The sequence below is a fragment of the Sceloporus occidentalis genome, unplaced genomic scaffold, assembly GCF_023333645.1.
Source record: "Sceloporus occidentalis isolate IW3139 unplaced genomic scaffold, rSceOcc1.0.p SCAF_7, whole genome shotgun sequence".
NCBI classification, from domain to species: domain Eukaryota; kingdom Metazoa; phylum Chordata; class Lepidosauria; order Squamata; family Phrynosomatidae; genus Sceloporus; species Sceloporus occidentalis.
The window spans coordinates 7708054-7724749 of NW_028316987.1; the positions used below are offsets into that span (position 1 = coordinate 7708054).

Sequence of the window (16696 nt, forward strand, 5' to 3'; positions counted from 1 at the left end):
TCCCCTGGAATATCTTTGCCAGCGCAGGTCAGGATTAGTTTATATTATTTGCAATATACATATATTGTGTATTGCATATATTGTGCTATATATGTAGCAGAATTTGAGAAAGTTCCTTCAGGTTTTTTAGGACTAGAGCTCCCAGAATCCTCCAGGCAGCAAGGGTTTCTACCCTAAGTAGATGTAGTTACGGCTGGCTTCACATTCCAGCAGCTGGAATAGTTACTTTTAAACACCATTTTTTTCAGAGGATTCTGTGGCCTATAGTCAAAAAGGGAACTTTCCCAGGATTGCTATATGAATGAACCCACAGGCCAAGTATGGAAACCATTACCATCCAGTCCCTAAAGAAATACATATTTCATTGTGACATTGTGGGGCTTTGTCTTGGAACACTTACCCAAAATGGCCAGCACTATGTTGTCCTTGAGGACTTCGAGGGAGCCTGAGCAGACAAAGTAATGCGCTTGCAAGGCATCACCCTGCCGGAGCAAGTATTCTCCAGGGGCACAGAAAGAGGTCTTGATGTGCAAGGATAAGGCGCGCAGGCATCCCCGGCTGGCGCTCTCAAACAGTGGCAACTGCAAGATATCCTTGTTTAGGTGCATGGCGATGTCAGCTCGTAGTTCGTCTGGAAAGTCACGCAGGAGCTACAAAGAAATGGAGGGAGAAAGGCATTTTGCATGGGGATTGGGTGCAGTTTGAATCCACCACTAGTTTTCAACCTACAATTGAGCCACTGTTTCATGCTTTGTACCACTGGGCTCATCAGCTACTCAGGATCACATCCATAGCCCACCTGCTCTATTTTTACTTCCCTCCATGTAAAATAGTTCCAGAACCTAAGAACTGAACATTAAGGAACAAGCTTCTGAGAAATGTGGTTCAGAGCATTTTGGTGGATCAGAGGGTATGGAGTGCCTGCAATCATCTGGTGCTGTAAACAGGGCATGGGAAAATTAACTCTCTTTGGACTATAAGATCCAGAATTCCCCCAACCCCTGTTTCAAAATGTCACGATTCAAAGAGCAAAATTTTCCTGGTGACCCAGAACAGTATGTCCTTGGAAGTTTTGTGTGATAGCAAAGTCTGACATTTTCCTGTCTGAAGTAATAGACAAAATGGTGCCCTCTACCCCATTCCATTTATAGATATATGACAGATACACAAAGTGGACTAGCCTCGGTCCTGGTGATGGGATAGTAGTCCACCAAGCACCTAAGAGATGCAAACTAGTTTGGGGGTGCAGGACCAACTAAGTGGCAGCCAGAGTTTTGTTGCTTGCCATCAAATTGGCTTCAACTCTATCATTGATAGTGACCCTATTGATGAGAGACCTCCAAGACATTCTATCATCAGCAGCTGTGATTGGTTTCTGGACCCTCTGAGCTGTGGCTTCCTTGATAGTCTACTGTAAGGTGCTCTTTCTCTTTTCCAGTTGCCTCCCAGATTGTTGTTGTTATGTCTTCAAGTCATCTCCAATTTATAGCGACCCTGAGGCAAACCAATCATCGGGTTTTCTTGGCAAGATTGTTCAGAGGAGGTTTGTCATTGTCTTCTCCTGAGGCTGAGGGCATGTGATTGTCTAAGATCACCCAGTAGTTTCATGGCTGAGCTGGGAACTGAATCCTGGTCTCCAGAGTCACAGTCCAATATCCAATCCGCTACGCCACACTCTCACATTACTAAGCATTATTGTATTTTCTCACGAGGTATGTTGTATCAAAGTACAATAGCCTCAAACTGGTCATTTTGTCTTCTAGGGATAATTCAGACTTGATTTGCTCTAGGACACATGTACTAGTCATTTTAACAGTCCATGGTGTTTGTATAACTCTCCTACAGCACGACATTTCAAATAAGCTGATTCACTTCCTGTCATCTTTCTTCATTGTCCAAATTTCACAACCATACATAGAAATTTGAAATACTATAAAATAGATGATCCTCACTTTGGTGTTCAGTTGTATATTGTTACATTTGAGGTTCTTATCTAGTTACTTCATAAGTCCAAATCTTCTGATTTCTTGTCTGCAGTCTCTATTTTGATTTGTGACTGAGTCAAGGTATAGAAAGTCTTTGACTTTTTTGATGTCATTGTCACCCATGTTAAAAGTTATGTAAATCATTCGTGGTCGTTATTTCTGTTTTCTTAATTTTCAGCTGTAACTCTGCTTTAGCACTTCACTGCTACTAGTACAGAAACCTGTCTTCCAACATAATGAAGTGGCAGGGGGCTCAAGAAGAACACCTGTGACTTGAACTGCTGCTTGTGTCTACCAGCATCTGTCAGCACCTCTCTGTGACATGACAGATTTTAAGTTCCATTAATGATGGTGGAAAGGTCTGACAATGCACTGAGATATTCTTCTGTTCAACCCAGGGAAATCACTAGACTAGGGTGGTCTTCCCCCTCTAATATTTATCATTTTTATAGCAGTTAATCATTTCCAAATAATTATATAGTCACACATGTATCACAACAGCATTCCCCACTACCTGGTAAGGAAGGTCACTATCACTCCCATTTTACAAATTGGTAACTGAGGTTGAAAACTTCACAGTGATTTCATAATACAAGTGAGACATGGTTTCGTGGATTTACGCCCACCTCTATACCTATTAGATCAGACAATTCCTTCCCACCTCTTTCCTAAAGAAATTCACAGAGGGGGTCCTCCTTCATCCCAGTACCTCATTGGCATCAATGCCATTGTTGACGGACCACGTGGTCTGAAAGTACTCCAGCATACGTTGCTTGAGCTGCTGAGGCAGGCGATGGACGCGGATGAAATCCTTAAGATCCTTCATGCGGGTGTGATAGAGGGACCGTCGGGAATACATGCGCTGAATGATAGCCGTCACATTGCCAAAGACCACAGCATGCATCAAAGCTGGGGAAGGGAGAGAAGATAACATAAAAAGAGTCCCATGGGATGAAACCATTGGCTTATCTAGTTCAGTAGTCACCTGCCTTTGGGTAGCCCAGAGGAAGGGCCTTAAACCAATATCCCCTCCCTTATTGTTTCTCCACAAGTGTTGTGGTGGCAGGCAAACTGCAACTGAATATAGAGGATTTATTTAGCTGTTATGGCTAATAGCTGGAACAGATCTATTTAACTTCTATGCAGGTCCCTATCCCCCTCCATGACCTAGAACACTGCAATAAATTTAGAAACAAAACTTTAAAATTAGACAAATGATATAAACTGTTCCTCACTATACACCCACACGCGCGCACGCGCGCACGCACACACACCACTTCTCACTCTTTTGGGGCTTCCCCCATGCCTTTCTCATTTAGGATTAAACTCAGAATCACCTCCCTAATAATTGTGATTTAAAAAAATATTGGTTATATTCATATGCCACCTTTCCTTGAATGCTCTTATAGCAGTGAGCAATATACATGGTCTTTGTTCCTCGCTACACCTTGTGAAGTAGGCTGGACTGAGAGAAAGCAACTGGCTCAATATTACTCAATGGGTTCTATGGTTTAGTGGCATTTTGAACACAGAAATCCTAAATCCCAGTCAAATGCTTGGATCTCTACACCACACTGGCTCTCAGTGACTGAATATTTTATGTCATGTTAGAATAGCTAAACATTTTGTGTTTTTATTGTGGTTTGAACATGCATTGAAAGGCTCTGTGGAGGTAACTGGAGTTACAAATCATTGCAGCACTGTCAGTTTTGGATGTTGCTTGAATTTATTGAATTAAATAATTTTCAGTATTTTGAAAAGGGTGATAGCATGTTCCCAATTGCTAAATTACATTTGAGGTTTGATATTACCAGCTCATTGATTGTGTAAAAAGAATCTGCTCCTTATATACCTCCTAGTTCATTGGACTCTATGCTGTAATTAAAATACAGAGCTGCACAATCTCAGAAGAACCCTCTTTTATCTGGAGTCTATAGGCACAGATGATAAAATTAAACCCTGCTTTGCTCAATTTCATGTTTTCCATTATTTTTATAATAAAGATCTGTGTCTTCCTTTACTACCAAATGCTCCAACTCTTTGTGTAGTACAAGAGTGGGCAACTGTGACCTCCCTGATGCTTTTTGACTGCAGCTCCCATGGTCCCTTGTCATGGATTATACTGGCCATGGCAAACGTTATGGTTTTGGACTACAGCTCTCAGAAGCTCACAGCCAACATGCTGATCATATTGATTAAGGGATTCTGGGACCTATGGTCAAGATAAGTATTTTTTTTCCTAAACTGGTTGAGTTGATGGGAAGGAATACTATCCACTCCAATCTAGCAGTGCATCCAAATTTGGTATCCAGATTTTCAGTTTCAAAACAAGCCAAGAATCATAAACCAGAGAAATAAATGTTTCAAATTCCGGCTTCTGAAGAGAGCCAGATTCCAGGAACTCTATTTGCAAATTAAAGAAAACCAGTCCTGATTTGTTTAGCAGGAACAGAAGCAAACAGTCTGCATGTACAAGCACACAGTTTGCTCACAAGAAGCCTCAATTTTTCTGAATTCTGGTTTATAGTTTGAGCCGAGAAGAATGATCTGATCAAAGCTACAAAAGGAATTTGGGACAGAAATAACTTCAGGTCTTTCTTATCCAAACAAAAACAAAGCTCTTGAAAAATGCACCATGCAAATATCAGTTGCCAGACTGGGAAGAACAGAGCTTAGAAAAAATACTTTTTAGGCTGACAGAAGGGTTCTGTGGGATTCTGGGAGTTGTAGACCAAAATTAAAATTTCACACTTCTGCATAGGATTTCACTGTCACATTCTTAAGTGCAAAGATCAAATGAATACCAAACTGAAATTCTGAACCAAGCATACTTGCAAAATGCAAATTAGATTTTTACAAGTTCTTATTTTGCTTAATGTATTCTGCTCTACTTGTGATAAGATTACAGAAAATTATTGTGAAGAGAGCAGAAGGCCTACCCATGGCCACTGAAAATCATATCAAGCCTACCACATTCTTCCATACTTTCACCACTCAAGCTTTGCAGATTTAAGATTACATCCTCCACAAAAAAGATTACATCTCAGCCACAAATGAAAGCTGGGATTCTCTGGATGTCTGATTCTCTGGGATGCCAGCACCAAATCTCATGCATTTTTATGGTGCACGTATTGTGAACGCCGCACAGCCCATCCAACCATGAAGAACTCACCACCAATCAGCATGGTACAGATGGAGAAGATTTTCTCAGCGTCCGTATTGGCACAGACATTGCCAAAGCCCACACTGGTCAGACTGCTGAGGGTGAAGTACAACGAAGCAATGTAGGCACTGCGGATGGATGGTCCACCTACAGAGGTGTTCAGGTACGGAGCCTCTATCCGCTTGCCCAGTTCATGGAGCCAACCTAACAGGCACAGTGAAGTGGGGATTAGATCTCAAGAGAGGCCATGTCATGCAGCCACATTAAGGAGTTCAATAATCCAGAGATTGAGAAAAATCTAGCTGTGTACAGCAGTGATACTCAGACTTTTTACCCTTGGTAAAACTACATCTACAAGTGAACATTGCTCCCCCTCCCCGTCTTGACATAGTATATGAATAAAAATACAGTATTTAGTGTACTTATTTTCATTTGCACATTCATGTATATTCATGTTTTAACATTTTAGAAGGAAATAAAATTGTTCCAAGTAGAACAGTTTCATTTAAGTAAATTCAATATTTAACCCAATGCATGTGTAAACTTTATACATAATATTTGAGAAGAGCAGGTGGCGGGATCAGGGTCTTCACGTCTTGCATCCCCCTTGAGCAACTCTCATGCCCCCATGGGGGGGGTCCTGCCCCACCATTTGAGAACCACTGGCATACAGAAATCAGTCTCAGAGAAGAAGCTTAGAAGGTTTGATAGAGACTACTATGAGTGGAAAAATCGCAAAGCCCAACCTCATCTATTTTTTCAAAGCCTTTTTCCAATCTAGTGCCCTCCAGAGGTCAGACTACACATCCCAACATGATGATTTTTACATTACTTGTCTTGGTTAGAGATGATGGGAGTCATAATACAACATATCTGAGAAGGAGCCCCTGGCTTCTGATCACCATGTTTCACTCCTCAGAAAACTCTTCATCTATGGGTAACCTTGTACTGTACTACCATACCACTACAGCCTGGAAAAGTTACTTTTTGGACTACAACTCTTAACTTCCAAAAAGCAACTTTTCCAGGCTCAGGATACCACTTCAGAAGGATTACTAGCTCTGCCTAAGCTTCCACTTCAGAAATTAAGCTTGCACCCTTCAAATTCCTGCAGTCTTTCCCAGAAGGAGTAGAGCTTGAAACCTGTATGACTGCAGGACTGATGAAACTTCCAAGTGGTGCCAGACTATTATTGGAGCTCTTAAGAGTGGTGATTGGCAGCATCCATGTCAGTGGTTGGTGGATCTGTTCTGGCTTTTAGTATGAACTGTAAACAGGCTGTTCAAGGTGCTAAATATTGGTTTAGAACTTTGGACAGCTCCTGTTAAGTTTGGACAAATGAGTTAAAGTTTGAGCCATACTTCTCAAAATAGCTTCAGCACTGACATGGAAGCCACCAGCAGCTACTGAAATTTGCTTTGTGAACTGTCTGATTCTGAAATCAGCAACATAGTAAGATCTACAATGGTTCTGATCTTCTATAACCAACCCATACTTCTGCTGAATAATTACCATCTGTGGGTGCAGCTTGGAACCCCTCTGGATAACCTGCCTGTTTATATTTCACAGTGAAGACCAGGGCAGTGCCAAAAGAGCAGCTCCAGAAGCAGCTCTTCTATCTGCTTCACAATTTGCATGGCAAACAAACATACTGGCAAGTCAAATATCGGATCAACCATCCATCTTTGCCCTTCCCACTCTATTTCAGGTGCATCCATCCTCCTGTTTGGCTTTGTTTAATTAAGCAAAATCTCTGCGGGCTCATTTCTTTGTGCACGTATCTGTAAAAATCTCAAATTTCTTTAAGAGTTGCAAAACTGATCTAGGAAGTACAGTGGCACATGGTGGCTCTCTTGTAAGTGGAGTGGTGGATTGACACAAGGTTTTATTTCAAATGTTGCAGGAGCTATCCATGGGGATATATCTACTTAGAGGCTAGGATTTAGCATTTTAGATGATTGATTCCCCCCGCTGACATGGGAACCACCAGCCACCACTGAGAAAGTGGCAAGGAGTTGGCAATGTTTCAGGCACTATCTTTCCCTTTTTTGATGGCTCATACTAGATTGCGCTACAAATCTACAGACCCACATTTTCAGGAGAGACAAAAATACATTTGTAAAGAGCCTGCTGAGGTCACTCCCAAAAAGACAGTGGAAAGTTAGATGAATAAGTATAATCACAGGGTGCAGCCATCTATTATGCTAGGTCCCACTGCATCATTCCACCACTGCTCAGTCACAGATGGCTTCAACATATGGCTATATTTGTTTGCCTTTAAATGTGCTGGTAATTGTGTAGCCTTGATGGGTCAAACATTGTGACTGAGACTTCCACTGATCTTCCCTCGCCCCCTGCACTCTGAAAAAGAATTTGCCCCCTTCAAATTCTATCTTTTATCAAAACTCTGTTCCAATAATTATAGAGGTGCTTAAAAATGCAGTTTTGACTTTCCACCTCAGAACAGCAAAAACAAAATAAAATCCAAAATGGCTTTAATCAACAGTATCCTGATGGTTTCTCTTGGTGCCCAAAATGGTGGCTGTGATGTCAGACTATGGCCCCGCCAGAGATTCAGAGTAAGTGCAAATCACGTGAGTGGCTCTCTGGTCTCTGGAACATTTAGCCCCACTTGGTGCCCCATGCCCAAGACTTCTGAGAAAAGCACCTCCCAACCATGCTCAAAGCTCACCGATGTCCCAGGTCACGGGATCATTGCTTTCCTGCCGACCGATGACATACCAGATGCAGGCCATCCAGTGGGCCAACAAGGCAAACATGGACATGAGTAATGTCAGGACCATGGCGCTGTACTGAGAATAGCGGTCCAGCTTTTGGAGCAGGCGTAGTAAGCGCAGGAGACGCACTGTCTTCAGCAGGTGCACAAGATATGTCTTGGAGTGTGGGGCAGAGGAGAGTAACAGAAAAAGATAAGAGATCAGACAACTATATGGTTGAGACAGTATGATACAATAGTTAGGACAGGGTGCCTCCATCACTGACTCAGAGAAACACCTTAGGCAACTGATATTGAAGGATAGCAGGCTGCTGGCTGTTCTGCCTAAACTAACTAGCCAGTCTCTGCTATTGGACAATAGAGCTGTGTTTGCCAGATGCAGTGACTACTAGTGACTTATGTTTCAGGGGTGCAATAACTCTGTTATGGGTTTTATTGAAGGAGGGAGTTATCAAGCCTTGGGCCAGGGCTGGATGCCAGAATATCTCTATCCTGTTCTGTTCTGCAGCATGGGTAGAATAATTCTCAAGCACATTCTGCTCTCAGACACACTCTGCAGGCCTTGGTTACAGGTTTATTGATGATCAAGTGGTTCAGTGGGTACATTCTGAAGCGGAATCACTCGGGGTGACAGTCTGACAACCCCCCACAGCTACATCTCCATGTAGAGACCCTAAATGCCATCAGTTGCATTAATTCATATCAACAAAATAGTTCTAAGAATTTTTGATCTCAACCAGGAGCAGTTTTTATCTTTTTCTGTTCTCCACTGTCCCACATTCCTAAGAAACCCACTGCATGCACACACATGCTAGCAATTTAGGAGTACTCTACAATATACATCAGCTTTGTAACAGCACTGTGCTGTTCTTGCATGGTTTTTGACATTTGTGAAAAACCTCCCTGGATCAGAAGATGTAAACAAGGACATACATTTGCCATTATTATGTTATTACGTATACTAATGGCAAATTAATTACCCAATGGCATCAAAGCAACACTCTCCCTGAACAAGAGGGAGACATCAGAAAATCCCCTAACTAGCAGAAATACCAAAAACAACAGAAAAAATGGGTAGGAACCCCCTGAACAGCCCTATATGGACTGGATGTATTCAGTAGACATACTGGTCCTGGCTGATAAGTTTTGAGTCAGGAGGGACAGAATGGAATATCATGTAAAAGGGCCTGGATGGCTGGCTAAAACATTCTACACTGCAAAATTTTGTTGCAGGTCCCATTTGTATCACTTCTGTTTTTTCACATCAAGTATCCCACCCTGAATCTGATGGTAGGTTGTGCACTACATGTGTTTTTATATGCACATGCACTAGTCTGTAGAGAAGGCACATCTACCACCTGCTCTGATGTTTAACCATTAGGAGTGGAAGGGACTGGCATATGAAGAATGGCTACTCTAGATGTCAAATGCACATCTTAGCAATTTTCTGTAAGACCTAACCCTCAAATCTCCCCAAAACAAAATTGTCCAACCTAAGGTGTGCCCTTTACAGAAGACGGATTTCAGATAATAGGACCTATATGCCTGGTGAAGAAGAACAATAGGCACTAGTGTTTTCTTTGTCTTTCTGGAGTGCAGAACCAAGCTGGAATGCCGTTTTTGTTCACAGTGGTTTGTCTAGTGTTTTATTTAGGATGTGCAGGTATTTTCTCTCAACAATAGAGATTTTTTTAGTCATTGCTTTATCCCACACCATGCTACAGCCCAAAGAAGCATGCCTGCAAATGACCCTTATGGGGAGGTATTTATGTCTCTGTGCTGTGAAATAAAATTAGCTGAAGATCCCGTTTTGTGGTAGTTGCAAGGCTTAATTTCAGCCTTCAACTCTGGAACCAGTTTTGATATGATAGATCTGACAGAGAAAAGAACACTGTGGTCTCTGAGAATGTGAAAAGTTCACTTCTAAACACTGTTGTCTGACCACAGCCTTTCCCACATCTTTAGGAATAAGGCGTAGGATTTAAGCCCGATTCAAAGTAGCTGTAAACATAGTACAGCATCATAGTCTCCAAGTTGTGAATCAAGCTACTGCTACTTCAGATCTCACCTATGTTACGTGTTCATAAATAAGCCACATAAACCTAACCTTGGTTCCTTATCTTCACTACCAGATGTTATACAGGAAATAGTGGACTCCTTGCCCCATTGTAGGCCCATATAGCACCAAAATAACCCCAATCATTCACAAGAGGGATATACCAGCATATAAAGAGGTACCCCAAGGCTAGCAGAAATACCAAGAACTTTTAAGAGGAGGAGAGAGGAGAAAAAGAAAAACTGACAACATGTCTATAAGGTCTGGAAATATTCAGTAGCCATGGGAAGATGCTGACTGGTGGTGATGGTTAAGGTGGGAAATTGTGAGTAGATGGGGAAATAGACCAGAATACCCTGAAAGAAGGCATGGTTCTCTGGCTGGCTAGCTGGTTGAAACCCTGAACAAGAATAGTCTGTATTGAAATGTCTACAGCAATTGGCATTTGTGGAGGTAATAATACCCATCAAATTTTCAAGACCACAGTAAGCCTTGTTGAGGTATACAGTAGGCCCTTGGTATCTGCTTGAGTTTGGTTCCAAGATTCCCTGTGGATCCCAAAATCTGTGGATGCTCAGGTCCCATTATATGCAGTGGCACAGTAAAATGGTGTCCCTTATATAAAATGGCAAAATCAAGATATGATTTTTGGAATTTTAAAAAATATTTTCAAATGGTGGATAGTAGAATCCGTGGATGCCGAATCTATTGATATGGAAGGCCAACTTATATATGAAAAGCTATAAATACAGAGGTTTATAGCATCCATCCCCTCCCTCGTTATGGGAATGGGAAGGGGACACTCGGGGCTGCGTGTCATCGAGAAAATACAGATTTTACCACACACCAAAGTGTCCTCAAAATGGCCACATTCCATTTCCCGGCCCCAAGCCGTCCCCATTCAATGCTGAGGGGCATTAAATGTTCAGGTCAGAAATCTTCTTGCCAAGCAAAATGGCACCACTCAGCACTGAACGGGGACAGCTTGGGGATGGGGAATGGAATGGGGCCATTTTGAGGACACTTTGGTGTGAGGTAAAATCCGTTTTTTCTCAGTGACATGCAGCCCTGAGTGTCCCCTTCTCGTTCCTGTAATGAGGGGGAAATGGGTGCAATAAGCCTCACAGTGTAATGGTAATAATTGCTATGCTAGAATGCTTCTGAGCATGCGCAAAGTATTTCTGGTGTCTACTTAGTAAACAGAGATCCCTTTCCACTTATGCATTTGAGATAACAGGGCTGCAGGCACCCGTTTACTATCACCATTAGCCGTTGCTGTGGCTTGTTATCACATGCAAATTTGAACAATCACATTCAATCTTTGAAAAAACAGAAAGCATCTGTTTTTGATCACACAGCTCATAGACTGGCACCTCTGGGTATGGGCATCTCTTTTTAGAAAGTCACTGCTCAGCAATCCCAGCCAGACAACTTAGGTCCTTTGAATCCTAGTAGTATGTGCTAATTCCAAAGGATGTATTTAAAGTAAGAAGTGGGCGACTTATAGCTTCTAAGCCATAGGAGTTCTCCAGCACCCATTTCTGCAGGCCCCACACCTACCCTCCCTTCCCCAAAAATTTTATCATAAAAAATGGAGAATCACTTTCCTGGAAACACAATTTACGTTACAATCACACTACCCCCCTTGCCTTTTTAAGAAGGGAAGAGGTGGAAATTGAAGAGCTACGCCTAGTTAGGAGAGGGTAATGTTGCCTGCACAGAGCTAGGTAAAACTGGTCCCCAGGCTGTTTAAAGAGTCACTCACCACTGGAACATTGAAGGCATAGAGGAGATCAAATGGCAAGGCTGCAATCAAGTCCACAAAGAACCAGGTAGCCACGTAGTGGAGGCAGATAGAACGAGTATCATAAATCACCTGGCCTGACTGGCTAACATATGTGGTCCGGAAGTTCAAAATAATGTCTGCCAAGAGAGAAGAAGCAGAAGGATCAAACACTCTGCACACCAATTAGTATTTCCTCCCACATCAGCGGCACCACGGCTCCATATACTACACGAGGATATGATGTGCATGCAAAGAGAGAAAGAGAAGGAGAGAGTGCGTGTCCTATACTATGTTTCCAATATGCATCTCAGACAGAGCTTGGAAGAGTTAGTTGTTTGGTCGCAACTCCAAGAATACCTCAGCCAGCATGGTCAGTGATCATTACTGAGGGTGGAAATCTGTAGCCCCCAAAAACTTTTTCCAAATGCTGGAATGGGAACCTAATGGTTTCCAACATGCCCCTTTGACAGAGCTTGGAAAACTGGCCTTACTGGCTGAGAGATTCTAGGAGTTGTAATCCAAAAGCACAACTTTCTAGATCTGACCCAGGAAGCTGACAAACTGCAGAGGCCAACTATTGTTTTTCCTCGCTTGCATCTACAAATAATAGTGATTTCTGGACATAATGACCCTGTGCACTTCCCTCCATCTGACTGAAATATATTGTCAATGGTGGTAACCCATCCCTGCTGTGTCTGGGGGATCACCCCCAATTCTGCTAAGTTCAGGCCTGATGCCTGCCTCCAAGATCTGATTGGATGCCATCATAGACTTTAGTTATATTGCCTCTTGGCATATCAAAGTTCCTTTCTTAGCTATCTCAGATAATCAGCCCTAGGCAGAGTACATCTCTAAATGTCTTTATAAGCTCTGTATCCCTTCTTTGTTGCTAATCAATGTAACTGTGAAAATATGTCAGTATGTGAAGGTGTTGAATATTCTCTAACAGTGTCCTAACAGATGACTATCCCCAAACTTAACTTGGAGATTTCAAAACTGCTCTGGGGGGGGGGGGGGGGAAATGAGATGATTTTATTGTTTTTAATTTGCATTATGTTCATTGTATTTTTTCACATATTTGCAACTTTAGATGTTAGAAATGTGTGATATTTGTTGTTGCTGTTGTTGTTGTATGCATTCAAGTCATTTCTGGTTTATGGGGATCCTAAAGCAACCATATCATGGAATTTTCTTGGCAAGATTTGTTCAGAGGTGGTTTACCTCTGCCACCCTTTAAGGCTGAGAGAGTGTGCCTTGCCTAAGATTACCCAGTGTGTTTCCATGGCTGAGCAGGGATTTGAATCCTGGTGTTCAGACTCATAGTCCAATGCTCAAATCACAACACCACTAGTTATTTGTAACTTGTGATTAAATATGTATGTCAATATGTAGACAGATATCTGCCCTGGGACCATGTGGGGAAGGACGATAAATATAACATTGTAATATAATACAGTACAACACAATAGTTGTAAATCTCTCATTTTTTCCCTATACCATCCAGCACTATTTTTGTTTCAGTGTTTTAAAATAGTACTTTGTTGGGCTGCAAGTACAGAGCCAAAGAAAGGATGCAAGCATACCATTCTGCCTGCTCTACTGCCCTGTCTAAGCCTCCAAGCAAACAGGCACCTCTTTTTGCCTATACGACCTTATAAACTTCTCTGGTTTTACTAAACAGAAAAAAAAGTATTGCATAATGTAATCATAAGTGATGGTTATTAGGAAGCTAGCATAACATTAAAACTTTCTTTACAGCATGTATCCCCTGTTGCATGAACTTTGGTCCCATTTTGTCTCCCCGTACAGCTTGTATCTTGAGCAACTAACACTCTCTCAGCCTCAGAGGATGGCAATGGCAAGCCTGCTCTGAAAAAACTTGCCAAGAAAACCCGATGCTAAGTTCACCTTAGAATCACTATAAGTCAGAAATGACTTGAAGGCACAACAACAACGACAACAGGTTGTGTCTATCTTAGTTGCATCTACTGTAGTACTGGGGAATATTTGGGTTAGCTGATGGCGGCAGTGCAACTAAGAGTTGGCACTGGGCCTAGGGCAAGATGTATGATCAGGCCCCCTCCCACATTTAACAAGAAACATTTATCACCACTCCTTGGTCTGTTGAGATACCAAAATTTATTGCATTGTTTGGTTTTAATCACTATCCAGGCTTCCAAATTGCCAGACTCCAGAGACCTTGTCCCCTTCCTCAGTTCTGACTGAAATTCCCATCAGCTCTTGCCAGGACAGACAGTAGTAAAGTGTGATGGAAACTGTAGTACAACAATCTCTAAAGGGCCACCTCTTTCCCACTCCTGTCCTGTTGTTGCATGTTGTTTATACAACAGAACCCTCTTCTCCTTCTCTGCTCTGTTAATTAAATTATGTCAATAAATTATTTCCTGTCCCAGGAGAAGACAGAGCTGCATTGTTCTCACCAACAATGAAGAGCATCTCCACGACAATGTCACTGACAATGGTGCTGCGGGCAGTTGCCAAGCTGTCTTCGGTGTCTGTAAAACAGACGTTGTAAGGAACAGTCACGGCTACGTAGAAAGTGGCCAGGAGGATGAGCCAATCCCATAGGGCCTTGAAGACACTGTAATGGAGGAGGATGAAGCGCGACTTCTGCACGCTGGCTACTTTATATTCGGGCACAGAGGGCTTGCTCTCGAAGACATCCTGAAGGACACAAGAGATGAGAACCTCTTAGTCATTGCTTCTCAGTGGTGCATGAAGCTAAGGGGCTGAGTATTCACAAGCAGCAATGGGCTAAAAATGGAGCCTAACTGTTTTCCAGCATTTTGGAAGATAGGATTTGTGGCCCTCCAAATGTTGAAGAGCATCTCTCCCCAGCAATAGCCAGCAGAGCAATGGTAGAAGATGATGGAAGCTTCACTCCAGCAACATCTGGAGACCCATCTGCTTCCTGTCCCTTTTGTAAGAGCAGCCATGTGTAACTGCCTGCCATCCCAAGAATGCCCCTGGGAATGGTGCTATGTCATGATGTTATCCACAGGATGGCTTTATCCAGCTAAACTAAAAGCAGTGGTAGCAAGGTTTCTTTTAAAAGTAAAATAAAGAAGAATGAACACCCAGATATCATATATTTAAAGGCTAGATTCCCTCCTCCTGAAAAAAAAAATGACTACACTACCTCTTTGCAAAAGATGAACAATCCCACCAAAAAAGAAAATAACAATAACCACATCTTATCCATAAGATGGAGATACTGAATGTAGCCCCTGATGACAGGCAGCTGGGCTCTGCAATTCTTGTCAGCATCATGCACCAATGTTAACATTGGCATATCCATACAGCAGTCCATAAGGCACAAGCAATAAGACTTTCAGAAGCCACATTCATTTCTCCATTCATATAAGCACATTTTAAACCTGACTTTCTGCAAAAAACTACAAAGGTAGCTATTGAGAAAAGGTGGATAACATGGATCTAGATCTGCTGTTAACTTTTGGAACTATGCCCCACTGACATTAATGAGATAAGTCACTCATGATTAAATTATCACATCCAGTTAATGGGATCTACGTAAGACTTGATAAGTTTTACTTAGATTAGCAAATTAGATTAGATCCAGCCATCATTTCAAGAATAAAAGAGCAACAACAGTTTCTCTTCCAGCGTCCTCCAACTTGGTGTCTTCTGCAGGCATGGAACTAAAACTCCCATCATTCCCAACTACCCATAAGAGGAATTATGGTTCTGATAGTACAATGCATCTGGAGGATCCCTCTTTGTGGAAGCCATTCTAACATGTTCCACTTAATTTTGAAAGGAAAGTGTTGGAGAAAATTAGTTTGAGAAGCTCAAGACATGTCCCAGTTCCTGGAGAAGAAATTCAAAATAGCTTCCACAGGACTGTCTAGAAACAACAAACACAATCCACAACAAACAAAGTACAATGCTATTATAATGCCTCTGTTTCCAATTTGCTGACAGGTATGTTTGTTGTTGCTGTGTGCCTTCGAGTCATTTCTGATTTACGGTAACCCTAAGGCGAACCTATCACAGCGGTTTCTTAGCAAGACTTCTTCAGAGAAGATTTACCATTGCCTTCCCCTGAGGCTGAGAGTGTGTGACTTGCCTATAGGGTTTCATGGCCAAGCTGGAAATTGAACCTTGATCTCTAGAGTCATAGTCCAACCCTCAAACCATTATGTCACACAGGCTCTTTGCCATGTATGTACCTTAGCAATAAGTCAAAATTAGATTCCATCTTCCTGGGTGGGGTTAAATATGGTCACTGGATCTAAAAGTTTAAAAATTACTTACATTTCACACCCACCCACCCTTCGCAACAATCACCGGGTGCTTGTTTTTGCCATTTTGGCTTATGGCTAAGGTGATAGGTAAGTACCTTAGCCATAAGTCAAAAATAACTTGGAAGTATGCAACAAGAAGTCCCCTGTTACTGCCATTGTGTGGGTAGGTGTGGAATGTAAGTAATTTTCAAACTTTTAGATCCAGGGACCACTTTTAGCCCCAGCCAGGAAGACAGAATCACAACAGCAACGCATGCATCTTTTATTTTCTCCCTCCCTCTCTCCACTCTTCTTTCCCTATCGTTCTTCTCTTCAAAAGCAACAATAACCTTGCAAACAATGGGAGGGAATCTTTGGCCTTGCAGATATTTTGGTCTAGAATGCCTACAATCCCTTCTGACAACTGAAGTCCAATGTACCTGGAAAGCCAATGGTTCCCCCACAAGAAAATGATGGTAGGATCGTGGCCCATTACTTGATTACTCTGGCTCAGAGAGAGTGTAGATAAAAGGAGGGAAGAGAGAAAGAGGAAGAAGAGCTAGAGGGAAACTCCAAAATGGTATACATTTCCGATAGCGTTCTTGGGCTATTGTACAAAATGTCTTTTTTCTTTTTTTCTTGAGTCTTTCCCCCAGCTATCCCACAACACTAGATGTCTCTCAAATATCGGCCAGTTCTGGAAA

General features: G+C 42.1%; 1 protein-coding gene across 3 annotated transcripts in view; it reads right to left on the bottom strand.

Moving 5' to 3' along the window:
- LOC149309109 (voltage-gated delayed rectifier potassium channel KCNH4-like) overlaps positions 1-16696 on the bottom strand; it is a 69569-nt gene that overhangs the window by 19999 nt on the left and 32874 nt on the right. For all 3 annotated transcript variants that reach the window (XM_089531806.1, XM_089531805.1, XM_089531807.1), the window contains exons 5-10: positions 14169-14412; positions 11707-11864; positions 7841-8042; positions 5158-5352; positions 2695-2894; positions 401-650 (exon numbers count right to left, since the gene is read on the bottom strand). In XM_089531806.1, the coding sequence (XP_089387932.1) occupies positions 401-650; positions 2695-2894; positions 5158-5352; positions 7841-8042; positions 11707-11864; positions 14169-14412 (1249 nt within the window). The remainder of the gene's footprint in view (positions 1-400; positions 651-2694; positions 2895-5157; positions 5353-7840; positions 8043-11706; positions 11865-14168; positions 14413-16696) is intronic.